The sequence below is a fragment of the Saccopteryx leptura genome, chromosome 2, assembly GCF_036850995.1.
Source record: "Saccopteryx leptura isolate mSacLep1 chromosome 2, mSacLep1_pri_phased_curated, whole genome shotgun sequence".
NCBI lineage: Eukaryota > Metazoa > Chordata > Mammalia > Chiroptera > Emballonuridae > Saccopteryx > Saccopteryx leptura.
The window spans coordinates 228,396,521-228,415,182 of NC_089504.1; the positions used below are offsets into that span (position 1 = coordinate 228,396,521).

Here is an 18,662-nt window from a genome sequence, read left to right on the forward strand (position 1 = left end):
ATTTTACAGAGAGGAGAGGAGTAGGAGAGCAAGAAGTATCAACACACAGTTGCTTCATTTTAGTTGCTCATTTATGGCAGGGGTCCCCAAACTTTTTACACAGGGGGCCAGTTCACTGTCCCTCAGACCGTTGGAGGGCCGGACTATAAAAAAAAACTATGAACAAATCCCTATGCACACTGCACATATCTTATTTTAAAGTAAAAAAGCAAAACGGGAATACAATATTTAAAATAAAGAACAAGTAAATTTAAATCAACAAACTAGCCTGACCTGTGGTGGCACAGTGGATAAAGCGTTGACCTGGAAATGCTGAGGTCGCCGGTTCGAAACCCTGGGCTTGCCTGGTCAAGGCACATATGGGAGTTGATGCTTCCAGCTCCTCTCCCCTTCTCTCTCTCTGTCTCTCTCTCCTCTCTCTCCCTCTCTGTCTCTCTCTCTCCTCTCTAAAAATGAATAAATAAAATAAAAATAAATAAATAAAATTAAATCAACAAACTAACCAGTATTTCAATGGGAACTATGCTCCTCTCACTGACCACCAATGAAAGAGGTGCCCCTTCATGAAGTGTGGCGTGGTCAGATAAATGGCCTCAGGGGGCTGCATGCGGCCCGCGGGCCATAGTTTGGGGACCCCTGATTTATGGCTTGCCATGTGTGCCTTGACCAAGCAAGTCCAGGGTTTCAAACCAGCGACCTCAGTGTTCCAGGTCAATGCCTTTTTTCTTTTTATTTTTTTAGGGTGTTTTTTTTTTAATTTATTGATTTCAGCGAGAGAGGACGGGAGAGAGAGAGAGATAGGAACATCAAGCTGTTCCTGTATGTTCCCTAACCAAGGATTGAACCAGCAACCTCTGTGCTTCAGAACGATGCTCTAACCAATTGAGCTATCCAACCAGGGCCAGGTCGACGCTTTTATCCACTGTGCTGCGGCCTTTGTTCAACTAGTTAAAATTCTTTTATCTCAAATACCGTAAGAAAATTCTCCATGGGCTAGTAATGTACTTGGAAAAGGTGACAAGACTTCCCCATAAAAACTACTTAATAAAATTAACTTAATAGTCTTACCTGATCATCTAAAACTGGTAGAGACAAGTCAAGGAAAGACTCATGAACCAAGGAGACCTTAACCAACCAAAAAAGAAGACATGAAAAGGAAGAAAAAGACTCACTGTAAACATTATATAGTAAGATCATGGGGGTGGGGATGGGGGGGTAAACTTTAAAATAAAGGCTAAAGTAAACGAAATAGAAAACACAGCACTGAAAACTCTGGGCCAGGAAAACAAAACAACATATTAACTATTTCAGTATCAGGAGTGCTCACAGTTCCAGCAAAGAAGTCTGCATCTTTGGGTAGGTCAACAGATACCATATGGAGCTCAAACTTTCTGTGCTGCAGCAACAACTGAGAAGCTGTATTTGTGCAGTAAACCAATCCAGCATGACCTCGACTCACCGTTCTGCACTCATCGCACATGATCGTACTCGTCAGTTCACCACCGAAGATGCGGTCCACAAAACTTGGTACTGATTTTCTCTTTTCATGATCTGTAAGGGGAAAACATTTATCCATTATACTTATAAAATTAACCGATAAGCTAAAATTACTTAGCCTCTCTAATTTTGAAATTTTACATTAAACTTCCTATCTCAGACTTGTTCTCTAGCTGTAATTATCAGAATTGATTTTTATGCTACAGTCACTAGCATACACTGCACTTCTGAGCATAACAAAATTTCACACTATCACATCTTGTAAGAAAGACACATCTAATCAGTGGAAAATGAACTATGCGAGTCAGTGAGATATTCCAGCTCACTGCCACCTCCTGACAGTCTAACACTCAGCAGCAAACAGGAGAGAATGCATATATCTCAGCTCTAAGACTGAACTCCATTTAAAATCAAAATAAAACAAAGAAAAACCTTCTGGGAAACATACAAAATTCTCCTTTTATTTTCCTATGTTCCAGAAATAATCTTGATAAATTTACTAAGGTGATATAATTTTACTATCTGGTCACCCCTCTTACTAAACACATAAATTTATATGCTTTATTCAAATAATAGATGTCAATTAATACAGAAACACATTTCATGAAAAGTAAGGACAGCAGGAAAGATTCTCTCTGTTACCGTCCAGGCCCTAGAGGGCACCAAAGAGGCAAAGAGTTGCTGTGGCGATTCTGAACTGTGGTTTACACTACAGTAGCCACTAGTCACTGTGGCCATTTAAATCTAAATTTAAATTAAATAAAAATAAAAATTCAGCTCCTTAGTTGCACCAATCACATTTCAAAGGCTCGACAGGCCACATGTGGCTTGTGGCCACTGTATGAGACAGAAGGGATGGAGAAGAGTTCCATCATCACGGAAAGTCCCACTGGACAGGGCGATGCTAAATCTTTACATTCCACACAATAATAAGAAAGACGTTAGCTCCCTGATTTATAAACCAGCTACTGACAACTCAGACAAAGCTAATTAGAAGTCTAAACTTTTGAGAAGTAAAATTGTGATGTCACCTTAGCTCCACCTTTGTAAATTTCACTATAATATTGCATAAAAGGAACACAACAGAAGTTAAATTTTTTCTAAAATATGCACCTTTGGAGTACTGAACAATTTTTTAAAATCTGGTGCTAAAGAGAAATTATATGTTAATAGCTGTGGATGCAAAATACACGTGCCAGCATTGTGCCCCTAAGGGGCAGAGGGATTCAACTACAGTGGTTTAGTTCAAAAAGTCAAGACATTACCTTTAACTTTATTTATTAGTTCTTCATCCAATTTTTCAGTAGAATTACCAAATGCTTTAAGAATTCCTTTACTCACTCTCTAAAAGTAATAAAATGAATATATGCATACTATTAAATTTAAAATTTTATAATTTTTCTTAGAAAATACGTGATCAAGTCAAGAAAGTGATCAAGAATTAGCTCCCCAAACTTACTGAATAACAACTAGTTATTTCTAAAATCACATTTTCAAAATTAATTCAAGGAGCTAAAAAGTATTCTGCTTATAAAACCACTAACCCATGAATAAAGGCATGGTCTTATCATTTCAAGATTTTAACCTACTCAAACCAAAGCTTTCAGAACGTGCCCACTTCCTTGGAGAGAATCACTGAGATAGCATGTCCCAGAGGCAGACTAGCTAACCAAGAGCTAGAGGGAAAGACTCTAGCACTGCCAGTCCAGCCCCTCCATCACTGGGTGGCCAAACCAGGCACTCAATCTCCTACAGCCTAGCTCTAGATGCTATGCAGAAAGGGAATGAGAAAGCATCTACACCTCACAGAATGGTTGTAAAAGCTGATAAGGCCATTCATATAAAATACTAAGAACAGTCCGTGACATTAAGAGCAAAATAAGTATTACTCGTTATCACTACATTATTCTATTATTAATTACATTTGCATCCCCAAATGTTACTTTCCATCCTGGCAATTAATAAAAACTTCAAAAGGCATCGAAACTTTCCTGCTTACATAATGAATGAATATACAGTATGTCCTCACTTAACATCGTCAATAGATTTTGTGACTTTAAGCAAAACGACATATAATAAAACCAATTTTACCATCAGTTAATTGATATAAAGAACAGTTAACTACTAAGGCATCTCATCAACATTATAATAAAACAACGTGGAACAAAATGACGTTATTCATTGTTGTTCATTATTTGAGGACTGCTGTGCTGGATCACACTCAGAATCAAAGCAAGGGCGTTTGACCAGGAACCGTGCTGGCAGAGACAGTCCCTACTCTCTGTAGAAGTCTGGGTGCAGGCCTGGGCGTCAGAACCCTAAAGAACCGTAATGCTGGAAATGTCATACTAAGTAGAGTGTCGTGACAAGGGGAATCATTTCTAACTCTTTTCATTCTACTGACTAAAACATACTGGTTGAAATGGCTGGTGTACAAAAAAATTTTTTCAATCCAATGGCCTCAAAAAATGATTTTCATTGCTTTAAAACTACCCTTAAAATAGCAAATGACAGATGAGTTGATGAAATGAGACTATAAAATACACTGGTCTGAATATGCTAACTTGGTGTTCTTCCGCTCTCATTCCATCCAACAAGTATCGAAGCAGCTCCTGGCTGTCCTGCTGCTGGTAGCCTTTAAAGCGCACTGCTCTACAGGAAAGAGAAAGAAAGAAAAGCAATGATGAGTCTACTAAAATGTGAAACACATCCATACAAAATCCTAAGCTCATATCTCAATCTTAAAGTGTTTTAGTTTCTCAAAGTTTCTATTTACTCCAGCAACACCAATGGCACATTTTGTTTTTTCAAAAAGTACATATTTTTTAATCCAAATGAAATAAAGGATGCTTTAATGTAGATACTGCGTTGGCTCTAGTGCTATGAATTTTCACAGAACTTCTCATCTTTGACACACTGACAGCACAGTCAACACAGATACTCACTTTTTACAGACTTGGGAAAAGAGTTCCTTAGGTGTCACGATTCCCTTTTTGGTCTCTTGCATCTCAGTGAGAAATTGGCTCATGGCCAAAGTAAGAGGGCCTGGAGGCTCAAGGTTAATTTCCAAGGGCTCCTGAATATGGGAACAAAATATACTTTCTTCATTCCAATTTTGGAATCATTTATTTTATCAAAATATAATTAGTCAACCTATACTGTCTATGTTCCTGACAGAGCTGTCCATTTAAAAGTTCAAAATGCACATCAAAAGGTATAGAAAGTTTCTGGTCAAAAAACTGTTTTATGAAGGATTCAGTTCTAGCTTAGTTTTAGATTATCAGGAACTTATACTACCTAAGCAGTAAAAGTCCTAAAGCAATATGTGAATAATAACAATGGAGCCCGAATTGTGGTGGTACAATGGATAGAGCGTCAACCTGGGACACTGAGGACCCAGGTTCGAAACCCCAAGGTTGCTGGCTTGGGCGCAGGCTTATCCAGCTTGAGCATGGGGTTGTCAGCTCGGTTGTCAGCTTGAGCATAGGATGATAGACATGACCCAATGGTTGCTGGCTTGAGGCCGAAGGTCTCTGCCTTGAGCCCAGGTCACTGACTTGAGCACAAAGGTCACTAGCTTGAGCCCAAGGTTGCTGGCTTTAGCAAGGGGTCACTGACTCAGGTGGAGGCCCTCGGTCAAGGCACATATGAGAAAACAAAGAATTAAAGTGCTGCAACTATGAATTGATACTTTTCATCTCTCTCCCTTCCTGTCTCTGTGTCTGTCTCTCTCTCTCTTTCTATCTCTCTCTCACAAATAAATAAAAACAACAGTGGATAAGGTAAAACTCATTTGGCTATACATTTGCATGCCTAAAACTTCACAAATATCAACAACATTCCCAAGAAGGAAGTCAAACACTAAATCACAGCAGAACACAGCAAATCAATGTAAAGTCCCCTTATAATCTGTTAGTCTGAAAATCTCTAACTTGGTAGCCTAAACAAAACAAACAAAAAAGGTGAAAATGAGCCTGAATGCTTTGAAATAACTTAAAATATAGACAGTCAGAGAGGAAAATTACTGATCATAACATTCTGAAGTACATACTGTTAGTGCCAAATCAGGTGGTTCAATTTTTACAATCATTCCAGACATTTTTACTTCTTTTAGTAGTTCTCTAAGCATTGGTGTTTGTGACAAATTCTGGAATGTAAGATGGAAGAGCAAAGTTATCTAAAGACAAGAGACCATTCTATCCAAACAGAAAGTCACTACCAACATTGCAATCTTTATGTCTATCTGGGAAACAAAAGTAATGGCTGCTCTTCTCCCCACTCTCTCTGCCTCATCAACACCTCAGTTCTGGGCATACTCAGCACCTGGGAAGGGCATTCCCCCCATCAACCCTTCTACCACCATGGTTCTCTCACCACATGTACCCATTTGTAAGTAAGAGTCTGTTCCTACACTGGGTTAGCCCATGCTCCCCACCAAAGCCAAGGGGTTTATTTCATTTTTTGTGTGTGTATTTTTCTGAAATGAGAAGCGGGAGGCAGAGAGACAGACTCCTGTATATGCCCAACCGGGATCCACCTGGCATGCCCATTAGGAGGCGATGCTCTGCCCATCTGGGCCATTGCTCCATCACAACAGGAGCCATTCTAGCACCTGAGGCGGAGGCCATGGAGCCATCCTGAGCGACTGGGCCAACTTTGCTTCAATGGAGCCTTGGCTGCAGAAGGGGAAGAGAGTGCTAGAGAGTAGAGAGAAGGGAGAGGGGGAGGGGTAGAGAAGCAGATGGGCATTTCTCCTGTGTGCCCTGACCAGGAATTGAACCCAGGACTTCCACATGCGGGGCCGACGCTCTACCACTGAGCCAACCGGCCAGGGCCACCATAGCCAAGTTTTATGAGGGCAGCAGTCATGTTGTTTTGAACCCTACTGTACCCTAGTGCTCAGTACAGTTTACTGACCTCAAAGTAAGCATTTCCTTAAGTTTTCTTTGAAAATATAAAATAAATTACGTAGGAGGAGACACTCCATACGCCAAGTCACAAATATGGAATTCTGGGTTTTTAGAGGAGGAAACTTAACAGTGCACCTGCATGACAGCATTGAAGAAACATGTATTTCCCAAATTACTGAGTCCTTTCACAGTTATTTGAGAAGTAAAATTCTTGGGAGTTTCTTTAGCCATGTTTTCCCTTTTCTCTTTCTCTTGTTCATTTTTACTTTCCTTTTCTGATTTTTTATTTTCAAGTTCAATGTTACCATTATCTTTTGTTGCTTTAGAGGGAAAAAAAAAGAAGAAAAATCAATTTAGCAAAATGTATAATACAGCCATACCAAATACAAAGTTATACTTGGGACAGAGTACTAGAATGTGTGAATTCTAATATCACTCTAAAATCATTTGCCTCCTGTTTGATTTTAAATGTGTTCTAATAAATATAGGTAAATTACCATGGAGAGAGAAAAACCAATAAAAAAATATTCAAAACTGATGTAAGCATCAGTCTGACAAAACCAAACAGGATATGCTTTAGCATAATCTCCTTTTTTAATGCACAAAAGTTTATTATAAATAAGCATATTAACCTTGTGAAATGAGAATATAAAGCAATCAAGTAAAAAATGTGGACACGAAATTAAATTTTTAATAAATTCCATGGGTCAAAAACAAATCCTAAAGTTAGGAACAAACAATTCTGGCTCTGTCAAAAGTACTTCTGTGACTGTGAAAATATAAACAACTTAGCTAATGATGTATACCAACCCCAATTAATTTAATTATGTATGAAAAATACCCGAGAAGAGCACTTGACTCCTGGCTAAAGCAGGTCTACCTAAAGCCCTAAAGCAGGGCATGCCTGCTCATCAGTCAGTCCAGGCTCCTTATAACATCTGACCAGATTATATCTCAGATTCTCTACTAACACCTTAGAATTATCTGTATTCTCAGTTCTATTTTGAAACCAACAATAGTTTCATAGTTTGAAATCAACCATAATCCATGTTACTCAGCTATTACTCTAAGCATCAGCAGATAAGTCTGCATTGTACTATATGTCAAGAAACAAATTTTTTTTTACCTGATTCTGTAGTTGTAACACGGGCTTGTTTCCTAATAAAATCAACCAATTGACCCAATCGGTTTGAACTACAGTACTGGACCTCTTCATCACATAGGTAACACCTGTGTCCAAAAGACCATAGAGAAAAGTGATAAACTGATAACCAAAACGGGGGACAAATTATATATAATTCCTGGAATTCAAAGTATGTAACCATCAAATTATTCTGCTAGAAAAACTGAATATAAAACTTGTATGTTTTCTTGAAGACTACCCATATTAACTCTGGGTACTATTAATATGATTAGCCCAACTTATGGCTAGCTATAAATACTGTGAAAAAAACCATTTTGCTGAAATGGCTATTTATAACATTAAAATCAATCATTTTTTCTATATATATTTTAAAGTACAAAACTACATTATCAGAATTAACAAGTTTTATAATTGACAGATAATGTTTGGAGAATACTGCTGTGGAAATGGTTTTTAAAGATGTAAAAAAAATTTTTTTGCCTGACCCATGGTGACACAATGAATAGAGCAGGGGTCGGGAACCTTTTTGGCTGAGAGAGCCATGAACGCCACATATTTTAAAATGTAATTCCGTGAGAGCCATACAACGACCCGTGTACGTTATGCATTATCCAATAAAAATTTGGTGTTGTCCCGGAGTACAGCTGTGATTGGCTCCAGCCACCCGCAACCATGAACATGAACGGTAAGAAATGAATGGGTTGTAATATACATAAAAATGTTTAATATTTTTAACATTATTTTTTTATTAAAGATTTGTCTGCGAGCCAGATGCAGCCATAAAAGAGCCACATCTGGCTCACAAGCCATAGGTTCCCGACCCCTGGAATAGAGTATCAACCTGGGACACTGAGGTCTTTGGTTCAAAACCTCAAGGTTGCCAGCTTGAGCACAGGCTCATCAACATGATCCTGGGGTTGCTGGGTTAAGCCCTAAGGTCGCTGGCTTGAACAAGGAGTTACTGGCTCTGCTGGACCCCTCACCCCCATCAAGGCACATGAGAAGCATTCACTGAACAACTAAAGTGAAGCAACTAGCAACTATGAGTTGATGCTATTCATCGTTCTCCCCTCCTCTCTCTCTCTCAAAAGAAAATGTGAAAAAAATTTTAACTTTTTTATAATTGATTTTAGAGAAAAAGGAAGGGATAGAGATCAAAAGAAACATCAATTTATCATTCCATTTATTTATGCATTCATTGGTTGATTTTTTTTTTTTTTTTTTTTTAGCGAGAGAGAGGGATAAACAGGGATAGACAGGAAGGAAGAGAGAGGAGAAGCATCAATTCAGAGTTGTGGCACCTTAGCTGTTCATTGATTACATTCTCAGATGTTCCTTGACAGGAGGGCTCCAGACAAGCCAGTGACCCCTTGCTCAAGCCAGCAACTTGGGCTCATGCCAGCAACCTTGGGCTTAAAGCCAGTGACCATCGGGTCACATCTATGATCCCATTCTCAAACCAGCGAACCCGCACTCAAGCTGGATGAGCCGTGCTCAAGCTGGCAACCTTGGGGTTTCAAATCTGGGTCCACTGCCGTCCCAGGCCAATGCTCTATCCACTACACCACTGCCTTATCAGGCCATTGGTTGATTCTTGCGTGTACCCTGACAGGGACAGAACCTGCAACCTTGGCTTAAGACAATGCTCTAACCAACTGAGCTACCCAGCCAGAGTAACAATTTATTTTAATGATGTTAAAATATAGGAAATACACATAAAAGCCTGACATTTATTTTCATGCAAATTCACTGTCAAAGTTTTACAGTCTCAGTATCTTAAATTTGTTATTAGTGTCCCAATTTTCAAACTAAAAACCACCTACCATATGCTTTACAGTATCACAAGCAAGAAAAAGGATGAAGATTCCAAAGTCTTCCATATACTACGATTTTTGAATTTGTACAATAATAAGCAAAAGCTTCTTATAACATTACATTCTCTAAGCTTCTGAAAGTGATAGTATTTAAACAAAAATTTTAACTTTCTTGCTTCTTACACATTTCAAATACCTCCATTCTTCAATATTTCAAATACTTTCCTGTCACTGGGGCAGGAGTTGAAACTCACCAGACACTCCAGTTGTCCAGACTCAGAACTAGACAGTGCGGTTCAGACCTCGGGGTCAGGTAGTGCTTCAGAGCGTGCTGCTCCTGAGAGTTCCTGCCACAACCCTGGGGGACCATCATCATAAATCTCAAGGCCACAAAAATTCACCAAAAGAGGAGAGTTCATAATCGATAATGAACAAGAAAGTGGTTCAAGAAATTCTGCCGTTTCAACAATTTTGAAAATAAAATGTTAGACTCTAAAGACATACTGTTAAAGACTCTAAAGACATAACTACATACTTAGGTGTGTAGAAAACCATGCACTACAAGCACTCTTCCTCTATAACCTGCCTTTTACCATCCCAACCGAACCATGCTAATGTGTCATTCACTAGGTCTAGTTTGCACTCCGTATCGGCTTGCTCAGTAGTATTTTCCTAACTCGAACTTCTTTGTTCACATACATATTTTTTCAGTTTAATGTTTCTAAGACAAAGCTGTTCATTTACTTGATTCAGAAATTTTTAAATTGCTCTTAAATGTCTTAAGCAACAAACCTGACACCCTCTGACCCCAAGCTACCTCTTCAAAGTTAATTCCCATCACTTTCCTCTTCACATTCCATCAACCAGCTAAATATACTTGGCACCATCACATCAACACCATGTTGTTTATTTACATTAATCCTTTTGTCTGGAGTCCTCTACCATCACTGCCACTGATCAAACCCACCCAGTCTTCAGGACCTTGCTCAAAGGCTACCTCCTCTCAGAAGAATTACACTTATCATCCCAGATGAAAAAAAATCATGTCCTCCCAGTAATCACACTCCTACCAAATAATGGTGTCAATTCCTGATGGCGTTATTTTCTATCTTATGTTAAAGCTGTTTGTGTTTATATTCATTTTCCCTTGAACTGTAAATCCTAAAGGCACAAAAAATAAGTTAATCTTTCTATTATCAAAAATATCTAGCAAGTGGTAGGTCAATAAGCATTAATTGAACACGTTAATGACAGATTTTTACCTATCAGATCTACAGTCTTATTTGTAAAAGAACATGATGAGAGTCCTGCCTGCAGCTGGTTAAATCACAGCTGAGAAATCCATCTGGACTGTGTGTCTGTCTGAACCAGGCCATCAACTCCCTTGGACTGCACTACAGTAAGTGGTCCTGTTTCTACTGCAAGTAAAAATTTACTTTGGAGTGGAAATATTTTTTAATGGCTTCTAATCCTTTAACCATGGTATCAAATACTATTGATTTAATTTATCCCACTCAACATTTAATTATAAAATGAATTAAATTTAATATTAATTTTGAGAATTACACCATTTGAGATCATCTGAAACATAACAATGAAATGAGTTGTCTTAAGACAACAGTTGAGAATCACTTGCTAACAGTGCAAAAGATAAGTACAGCAAAACAAAAGGTAAAGTTAATACTGACAGTAGGAATTAAAAAGGAAGCAAACATAAAATGTATAATACAAAATGTATTCTGGAAAATTCAAAGTAGCAAAATATACTCATGCTCACCATTCGTATTTAAGAGGTTCAATGAAAACCTTTCAAATACAAGCAAATAAATATGTTCTTTGCTAACAATTTTAATTGTCTAACCATAACATCACTCTTCACCTATTGGAATGGCTACAAATGCTGTGACAGTACAAACTGTCACAGAGAACGTGGGTCACTTGCACCCCCCCGGTAGGAATATAAAACGGCACAGCCACTCTGGAAAACAGTTTGTCAGTTTCTTTAAAAACCAGACATTTAATTTATCACAACCCAGTAATTGCACTCTTGGACATTTTTTCCTAGAGAAATGAACTCTTAAATTCACATAAATACTTGTACACAGCAGCTTCATAACTGCCAAAAAATGGGACCGGCCCAGACATCCTACAAAAGGTGAACAGTTAAACACGCTATGATACATCTGCTCTGTGAAATACTACTCGGCAATAAAAAAGAACAGACAATTGCTACACACACTTGGATGAATCTCTGGTGATTATGTAAGTGAAAAATCTAGTCACAAAATATATACTGTATGGTTCCATATACATATATACTGTATGGTTCCATATACATAAGTTTTTAAATGATAAAATTTTAGAAATGGAGAAGAGATAAGTGGTTGCCTGGGGCTGAGGGGAAGGATGGCAGGAGGGAAGTGGGTGTGGTTATAAAAGAGCAACAAGAGATCAACGTGATGTCAGAACCTTTCAGCACCTTAACTACAATACTGGATATGGAGGTCTCTCACACACACAATCCAAAACAGTAAACTCGGGAGACCTGACTGAGATTGAGGGTTGTATCAAGGTTAATAATCTGTTGGTGATATTATACTATAGTTTTGTAAAATGTTACCACTAGAAGAAACTGGGCAAAGTGTATAGAGATAGCTCCGTATTATTTCTCAAATATTTTTTTATTTTTTATTTATTCATTTATTTTAGAGAGGAAAGAAGGGGGGGGGGGAGAAGAGTAGGAAGCATCAACTCCCACATGTGCCTTGACCAGGCAAGCACAAGGTTTCGAATTGGCAACTTCAGCATTTGAGGTTGACGCTTTATCCACTGTACCACCACAGGTCGAGCTCTGTATTATTTCTTATACTTCATGTGAATCCATAATTATCTCAATAAAACTTCAATTTAAAAGCAAATAAAAATACCGGTCTCCACCTCATCTTCAAGCTTCATGACAGCACTGGCTGGTAGCCCGGTTTTCTAATATATAAACCTAACTTGCCACCACTAAGGGGCACTTAGAGACCCTGACCTCTGCACCATGGCATACCTGTGAGCTAACTGTTCTGCCACCCAGCTAGCTCCACCGCCAAGACCAAAGTTCTACTTCCTCCAGGTGCAAGGACAAAGGCTCACAGCTCTGTTTGTCCATCACCAGAATTATCCTCAGAGAAAGGGAGCTGCCTTGCCCAAGGTTAACCCCCTACCCCAACCCACCCCCCAGAGGCAGCCCAAATCTAAGGGCTGGTTTATGCACAGGTACCAAGGCCACAGCTAATCCTGGGATCAGCTGAGGCCGAGGCCCTGCAGCTCTGCCTTTTTGCTCTCCCTCTGCCTAATCCTGCTTCCCTCATGGTCTTCCCAGTGTACACAGTAAGAACACATTCCCATAAACCACCTAAATGTCACAAATCTCAGGCTCAGCACCTGTTCCCCAGGGAATATGACCTAGGCTAGCTGACATCCTACTTCCCTACCCTGCACGTAGATCACACCTTCTAAAAAAAGTTTAAAGGGTTTATGAAATCCCACACTGATCAAAACCAAAGCATACCTGATGGCCACACTTAAGACACAGCCAAACTGAAGGGTTTTCTTCTGTTTCTTCTTCAGATTTATCTTTCACTTTATTGTCCGTCTTACAGTCTTGACAAATGTTCCATTTCACATTCACTAAAGCTTTTTTCAAACTACCTTGTTCCAGTCCTTTTCTAATATGTCTGCACACAGGTTCTATTAAAACAAACAACACAGGAGCATATGAGGGAAAACACAACTTTCTACACAGAATCTCAAAGTTCACCCTCCATTTGAACTTCAAAAATGAATTTATACACAAATTGTTAGTCTGAAAACTTAAATTCTGTTTGATATTTGAGTATCAGTTGATTATGTGAGATTTTATACAAATTTTTAAATTTTGCTTTTTCTGTAGTCCTAGGTATTATCACCATCAGCCCAAATTTTACTTCAATTAACTATTTCATTTAAATAAGACCTTTTATCATATTTATTATTCTCTTCATTTAAAAATGTTTGTAGAGAAGGTCTTTTGTTCAGTCGGTAGGCTCAATGCCAAGATAGGTGCCAAGGACCTAGAGGTGACCGAGCCTTAGCTCTTCTTGATGAATAGCCCACACTCTGGCAGGAGAAGCAGATACATAAATAAATGTACAGGAACCTCTAAAACATGTTATACAATATGAGAAAGATACGGCCACCGAAAGTTTAACAACTATAGACAGTACAGTCAACAAAAGTTGCAATGTCTGTACAGTCTCAGAAGATATTAACTGTAATAAAAATTTCTTAAGTACTTACTATCAGCCTGAGACTATGCTAAATGTTTTGCATGCATTATCTCATTTAATCTTTACAACTATCCTACCAGAAGTCACTGTTATCCCCAAAGACAGATGGGAAAACTAAAATTTCGTGGCCAAGGTCACACGGCTATGGAAGTTAAGCCAGAATTTGGTCTCGCATACTTTTTACCTCAAAGCTCATAGCCCAACCAATGGTGGCGAAGTGGACAGAGTGTTGATCTGGGATGCTGAGGTCCCAGGTTCAAAACCCCGAGGCCACCAGCTTGAGCACAGGCTCACAAGCTTGAGTGCGAGGTTGTCAGCTTGAGCATGGGATCGCAGTCATAATCCCATGGTTGCTGGCTTAGGCCAAAGGATACTGGCTTTAAACCCAAGGTTGCTGGCTTGAGCAAGGGGTCACTGGCTTGGCTGGAGCCCCCCCATCAAGGCACATATAAGCAGCAATAAATGAACAATCAAGTGATACAACTACGAGTTGATGCTTCTCATCTCTCTCCCTTCTTGTCTGTCTTCCTGTCTCTCGCGCACCAAAAAACTAAAAGAAGCTCACTCTTCATCTTTGCTCCAATGGAGCCTTGGCTGCAGGAGGGGAAGAGAGAGACAGAGAGGAAGGAGAGGGGGAGGGGTGGAGAAGCAGATGGGCGCTTCTCCTGTGTGCCCTGGCCAGGAATTGAACCCGGGACTTCTGCACGCCAGGCTGACGCTCTACCACTGAGCCAACCGGCCAGGGCCAAAAAGCTCACTCTTAAAACTATGACCTCAGAGAGTTAAAACAATCTGAAAGGATACATCTCAGAAACAAAGGCACGGGGTGTACAATGTAAAAGCGCATGCTCTCTCCTCAGAACAGTGGTCCCACATGTAACGGCAAGCAGCCTGAAAACGCTGCTGGAACCAGGTCAACAGAGTGCTTTGCAAGCCACTCTAAAGGGCTTCAGTTGTTTCAGGGATCCAGGTGGTTTAGAAACTAGTCAAGTGGCATAATTAGCTTTATGTCCAGTGAACTTGCACCAAGAGACTATACATGCAAATGAGATCGTGTGAAAAACTACTAAATCCCAGTAAGCTGTCAATGAAACACAAACTAAAATGAAGATACCCTTTCAACTAGAAAACCAGCAAAGATTTTTACAACTGATTAATCAGTACTGATAAGAATTCAAGAAAATGGGCACTTTAGTATGCTGCTACAGGGCTTGTAAGTTAGTAAAACATTTCTGGAAGGCAATTTTTGCCAAAAGAACCAAAAGAGAACCAAAAGAACCTTGAAAATATTTATACCACTTAATTCAGCAATTCTACTTCTAGGATCTGTACTAAGAAGATAACTAGATATGCACAGAGATTTAGCTACAAAAAATGTTTACTGTCACTCCATTCAACACATTGAAAAGTCAAAGGTTACCTAAATGTGTAACACTGGACTAACAAATCATGAAATACGCAAGCACCCATGGTATTTTTCATCAATGGAATAATCGTGCCGTTAGAATGTTGAAGACTATTAAATGGCATGTAATATATTTAATCATTGAGTTGAAATGCAAATTACAGAACATTAATGTACACTTTGATTCCATTTTTACACATTAAAATATGTCCATTTAGGAATATAAACATCACTTTAAAGGTTCAATTGGTGAAATATACCTAAAGATTCAGAAGAATCATCAATTGGAACAGTTTTTCCCTTTGTCCGTTTCTTTCCCATGTTGGCACTTTATGGATTACTTACTGACACAAAATAACAATCTAGAAAACAAGATAAGGTTAGCTTGATAAAAAAAAAAGGTCTGTTTATACTTCTCTAAGAGACAGTAACAGAACTCAGCCACAGATAACATTTTACATGTCTGTCACACACTATAATTCACGTCATGTAGTTTTCAATAAAACTGAAGTAGATAGAATAGATAGTATTGCTTCTGTTTCAAAATTTAGGAAACTGATTCTTAGCAAGGTTAAGAGGTTTACGGTAAATGTAAAGGTCAGGAGAGAACTTCGGTCTTCTTACTTAGATCTTGAAAGTCTCAGCACTTCACACTATTTGGAATTCAACTTCTTGGTATGTAAGTGTGGAATGCTGGTGGCACTCAGATGATTTCCTTTCCTTCTAAGCTCCCTTTCTTAGTTCTGTAGTCAATGCAAGTTAAATTGATAATTTCTCTAAGAAAAATTAAATTCTGAAAACAAACTATTATAGGGATTATAAAATTTGCAAAATAATTTCAAGGCCAAATACAGAACAAATGGTACAGAGTTCTGCATTTACCACACAGATTTCCTATGGATATTATCTGATAAATGATTATAACTGCATTTTCAATTATTTACATTTTAAAATCACTTTGGAGTACTATGACAAGTCCAGCTGCACATCAGACCTGCACCTGTTTCGTCAACAATTCAAAATTAGCAAATATGAAAAGTAATGAACATACATACAGGTGTACCTAACTTTAAATAAAAGTAATGATTTTGAAAAGTTGTACTTAACATACATCACAATAAGTTAGTGCCAAAATCACTTCACTGTCTATAACAGTTATTTGACCTAGGATGCTTATTAAAACTCTAATCACATAAGTGGAAATCAGATATGGAATATGTTTTGAAAACACTTCCCAATTAATTCTGGTACTTGGCTGTCCCCCTATTCTGTCTTAGAGTCTTACAAGTACTCTTCTTTTAGCTCTTGATGAATTAGCTGAATTAAAGGAAAAATTAGTGCCACATCAAGAAATTGTTAACCTTTCCAAAGATACTAAAAAATGTAACAAGGTTCTGTGTTTACAAAGTAAATGAATATACTAACAATAAAAGAATACAAAGTATATAGGTATATTAATACAAGGTATATTTTATGTACTTTTCTCACCCTAAAAAATAACATTTAACATAATTTATTTCAGTGTTTTCAACTCCATATCAGCGGACCAATGCCTCTCCACCACAAATTTTGAGCCAGTTCACGAAAGTTAACCACTCTTCATACATCAGGGTGGTTAACTCTTTCATGGACCAGCAGTTGAAAACCATTGATTTAACTTATCTAGAATTGTAGATTGTAGGAGGAAAAAATAGCACTCAAGTTCTTGCCTCTACTCTGACCTGTGCTGTATTCTGGCACCAGATACTACTCCTTCCAATGATGCTGTTTCCATCACATCACTATCTTGATTGACAGCATTTAACACCTTTTCATTCTACATTCCTGACCCTTGCACTCATGGTCCTTTATAAATTGTCCACAGTGCTCTGGCAATCCTGACTCTCATTACTTCTAAAAAAAACCCACTAAAGTGTAATTATATGGTCCTTTTGATCTTCAGAGCCCTTTCATAATCATCTCATTTGCTTTCCACATCAACCCTTTAAATGGAGCATTTCAGATGGCTTTCTGGAGCACACCCCACCTATATTCCTTCTCTGGCACGCATCTTTATTTTTATAAACTCGAAGGGTCCCCATAAGACTTGCAACCAGGAGAGCAATGGGCAGTGGCAGCTCCTCCAGGACTAACCCCTGAACCTCACTCCAAGGACCCTTTTCTCTGACTTCTCAGTGAGCCAGAGCAGCTCCTCCCAGGTTCTCTCTTGTTGCTTCTTCTATCCTAAGCCCTTCCTTGTTTTACTGTTCCCAGTTTTAATAAACATATTCTCCAAATCACCTGGAGAAAAAAAAATGGAGTTTACTAAAGAAGGAAATTCAAAAACAAGATGGTAAAAGATCAGTGTCTGAGATGGAACTAAAGAGCAGATCTTCCTTTCCCATTTCCAATCAATCTTTGGCACCTTCTCCAAAACAGCTTACTCCCACCTCTATGCTTCTGATCGCTACCTGGGATATCTGTAAACTGGAAATATGTAATTACCCTACCAGGAATCTAAAGCCCTAGGAGAAAGACGTAGTTTGAGGCATTACTTCTGAATTGTCTATTAACATTAAAATAGTGTTAGTAGATCCTCAAAAAATACTTCCTGCATGGAAATAGAAAAAGAAAGGAGTACCTGACGCACAAAGGTATGCACAGAAGAATGAGGCGACCAAGTCCCCTTGAAAAAGAAAAGGGTAAAGAACGATGGAGTCTGCAGTGTGAAGGCAGACTGGTTTGAGGGCCTCAGCAGCCCGAACGCCAAAGGGAAACTTGAAAGACGAATTGTAATAGCTGCAGGGCGAGGACAGGGGGTTGACCTCAATGCTGTGGAAGAGCGCCGATAAACTGTTAACTATAAAGGGCATCTAATAGAGTCATGAGAAGAGAGTACCGTGGGCACTGTCAGCTGTAAGACATCAATAAATCCTATCAAGGTTTTCAGGTGAGTCTTCAGTTGACAACTGACTTCTTAACCAAGTGATTCTGCAGGACCCCACGCGAAATTTAAGTGGAAGAGGGTCGTGCCAGCTCTTGCTGAGCCAGGTCCTTCCCTGTCTGCCGTCCCAAGCTTCCCAGGCCTGCCCGGTTCCATGACAAGTGGAAGCCTTCGGAAAACTGTTAGCAGGTCTTAGACACGGCATCCCGTTTTGCATGGACTCGTCCTACCCCTGAGCATGGAGTCCAGGGGCGGAAGCCCTGCTTACACTGCCAACCACCCCACCCCCCAACTGCTCGCCACCCTCGGGAGCCGCGTGTCCACAGGTGAGAGGGCGCCAGCACCGACAACTCATTGGCCAGCTCCTGGGAGTAACAGGACGTGAAGCCAATGAGGACGCGGTACCGGGCCGAGGCCGGGAACCGTGTTTAAAGCAGAGGGCCGCAGAGCAGAGAGGACGAAGCCGGCCAGGAGTCCGCGCTCTCGGAGCGCTACGGCCACTGCGAGTCAGCGGGACCAGCACTTACCCACAGCGCCGGCGCCCATAACTGCGCCCCTCATGGACCTCTGGGCCGCCAACTCCGTCTTCCTCCCAGTGACGAATAAAAAGCGACCGAGCGGAAGACAGAGTGCACACCAGGAGGCAGCCTCTTCCG

General features: G+C 39.5%; 1 protein-coding gene and 1 non-coding gene across 8 annotated transcripts in view; both read right to left on the bottom strand.

Moving 5' to 3' along the window:
* Nucleotides 1-18,660, bottom strand: part of USP16 (ubiquitin specific peptidase 16) — a 28,963-nt gene extending 10,303 nt beyond the window's left edge. For 2 of the 7 annotated variants that reach the window (XM_066370395.1, XM_066370390.1), the window contains exons 1-12: nt 18,534-18,660; nt 15,344-15,445; nt 12,922-13,100; nt 9,620-9,723; nt 7,534-7,637; nt 6,543-6,727; nt 5,549-5,644; nt 4,443-4,573; nt 4,062-4,149; nt 2,763-2,841; nt 1,460-1,551; nt 1,069-1,125 (exon numbers count right to left, since the gene is read on the bottom strand). In XM_066370395.1, coding sequence (XP_066226492.1) covers nt 1,069-1,125; nt 1,460-1,551; nt 2,763-2,841; nt 4,062-4,149; nt 4,443-4,573; nt 5,549-5,644; nt 6,543-6,727; nt 7,534-7,637; nt 9,620-9,723; nt 12,922-13,100; nt 15,344-15,404 — 1,176 coding nt within the window. In that variant the 5' untranslated portion in view covers nt 15,405-15,445; nt 18,534-18,660. Of the gene's footprint in view, nt 1-1,068; nt 1,126-1,459; nt 1,552-2,762; nt 2,842-4,061; nt 4,150-4,442; nt 4,574-5,548; nt 5,645-6,542; nt 6,728-7,533; nt 7,638-9,619; nt 9,746-12,921; nt 13,101-15,343; nt 15,446-17,703; nt 17,898-17,961; nt 18,271-18,533 lie in introns of those variants that run through there. The other 5 variants (XM_066370392.1, XM_066370391.1, XM_066370397.1 and 2 more) reach the window with 5 other exon arrangements.
* Nucleotides 6,257-6,332, bottom strand: TRNAA-CGC (transfer RNA alanine (anticodon CGC)). The gene has a single exon. It is a non-coding gene; the product is annotated as a tRNA-Ala (tRNA).
* Nucleotides 18,661-18,662: the final 2 nt, after the last annotated feature.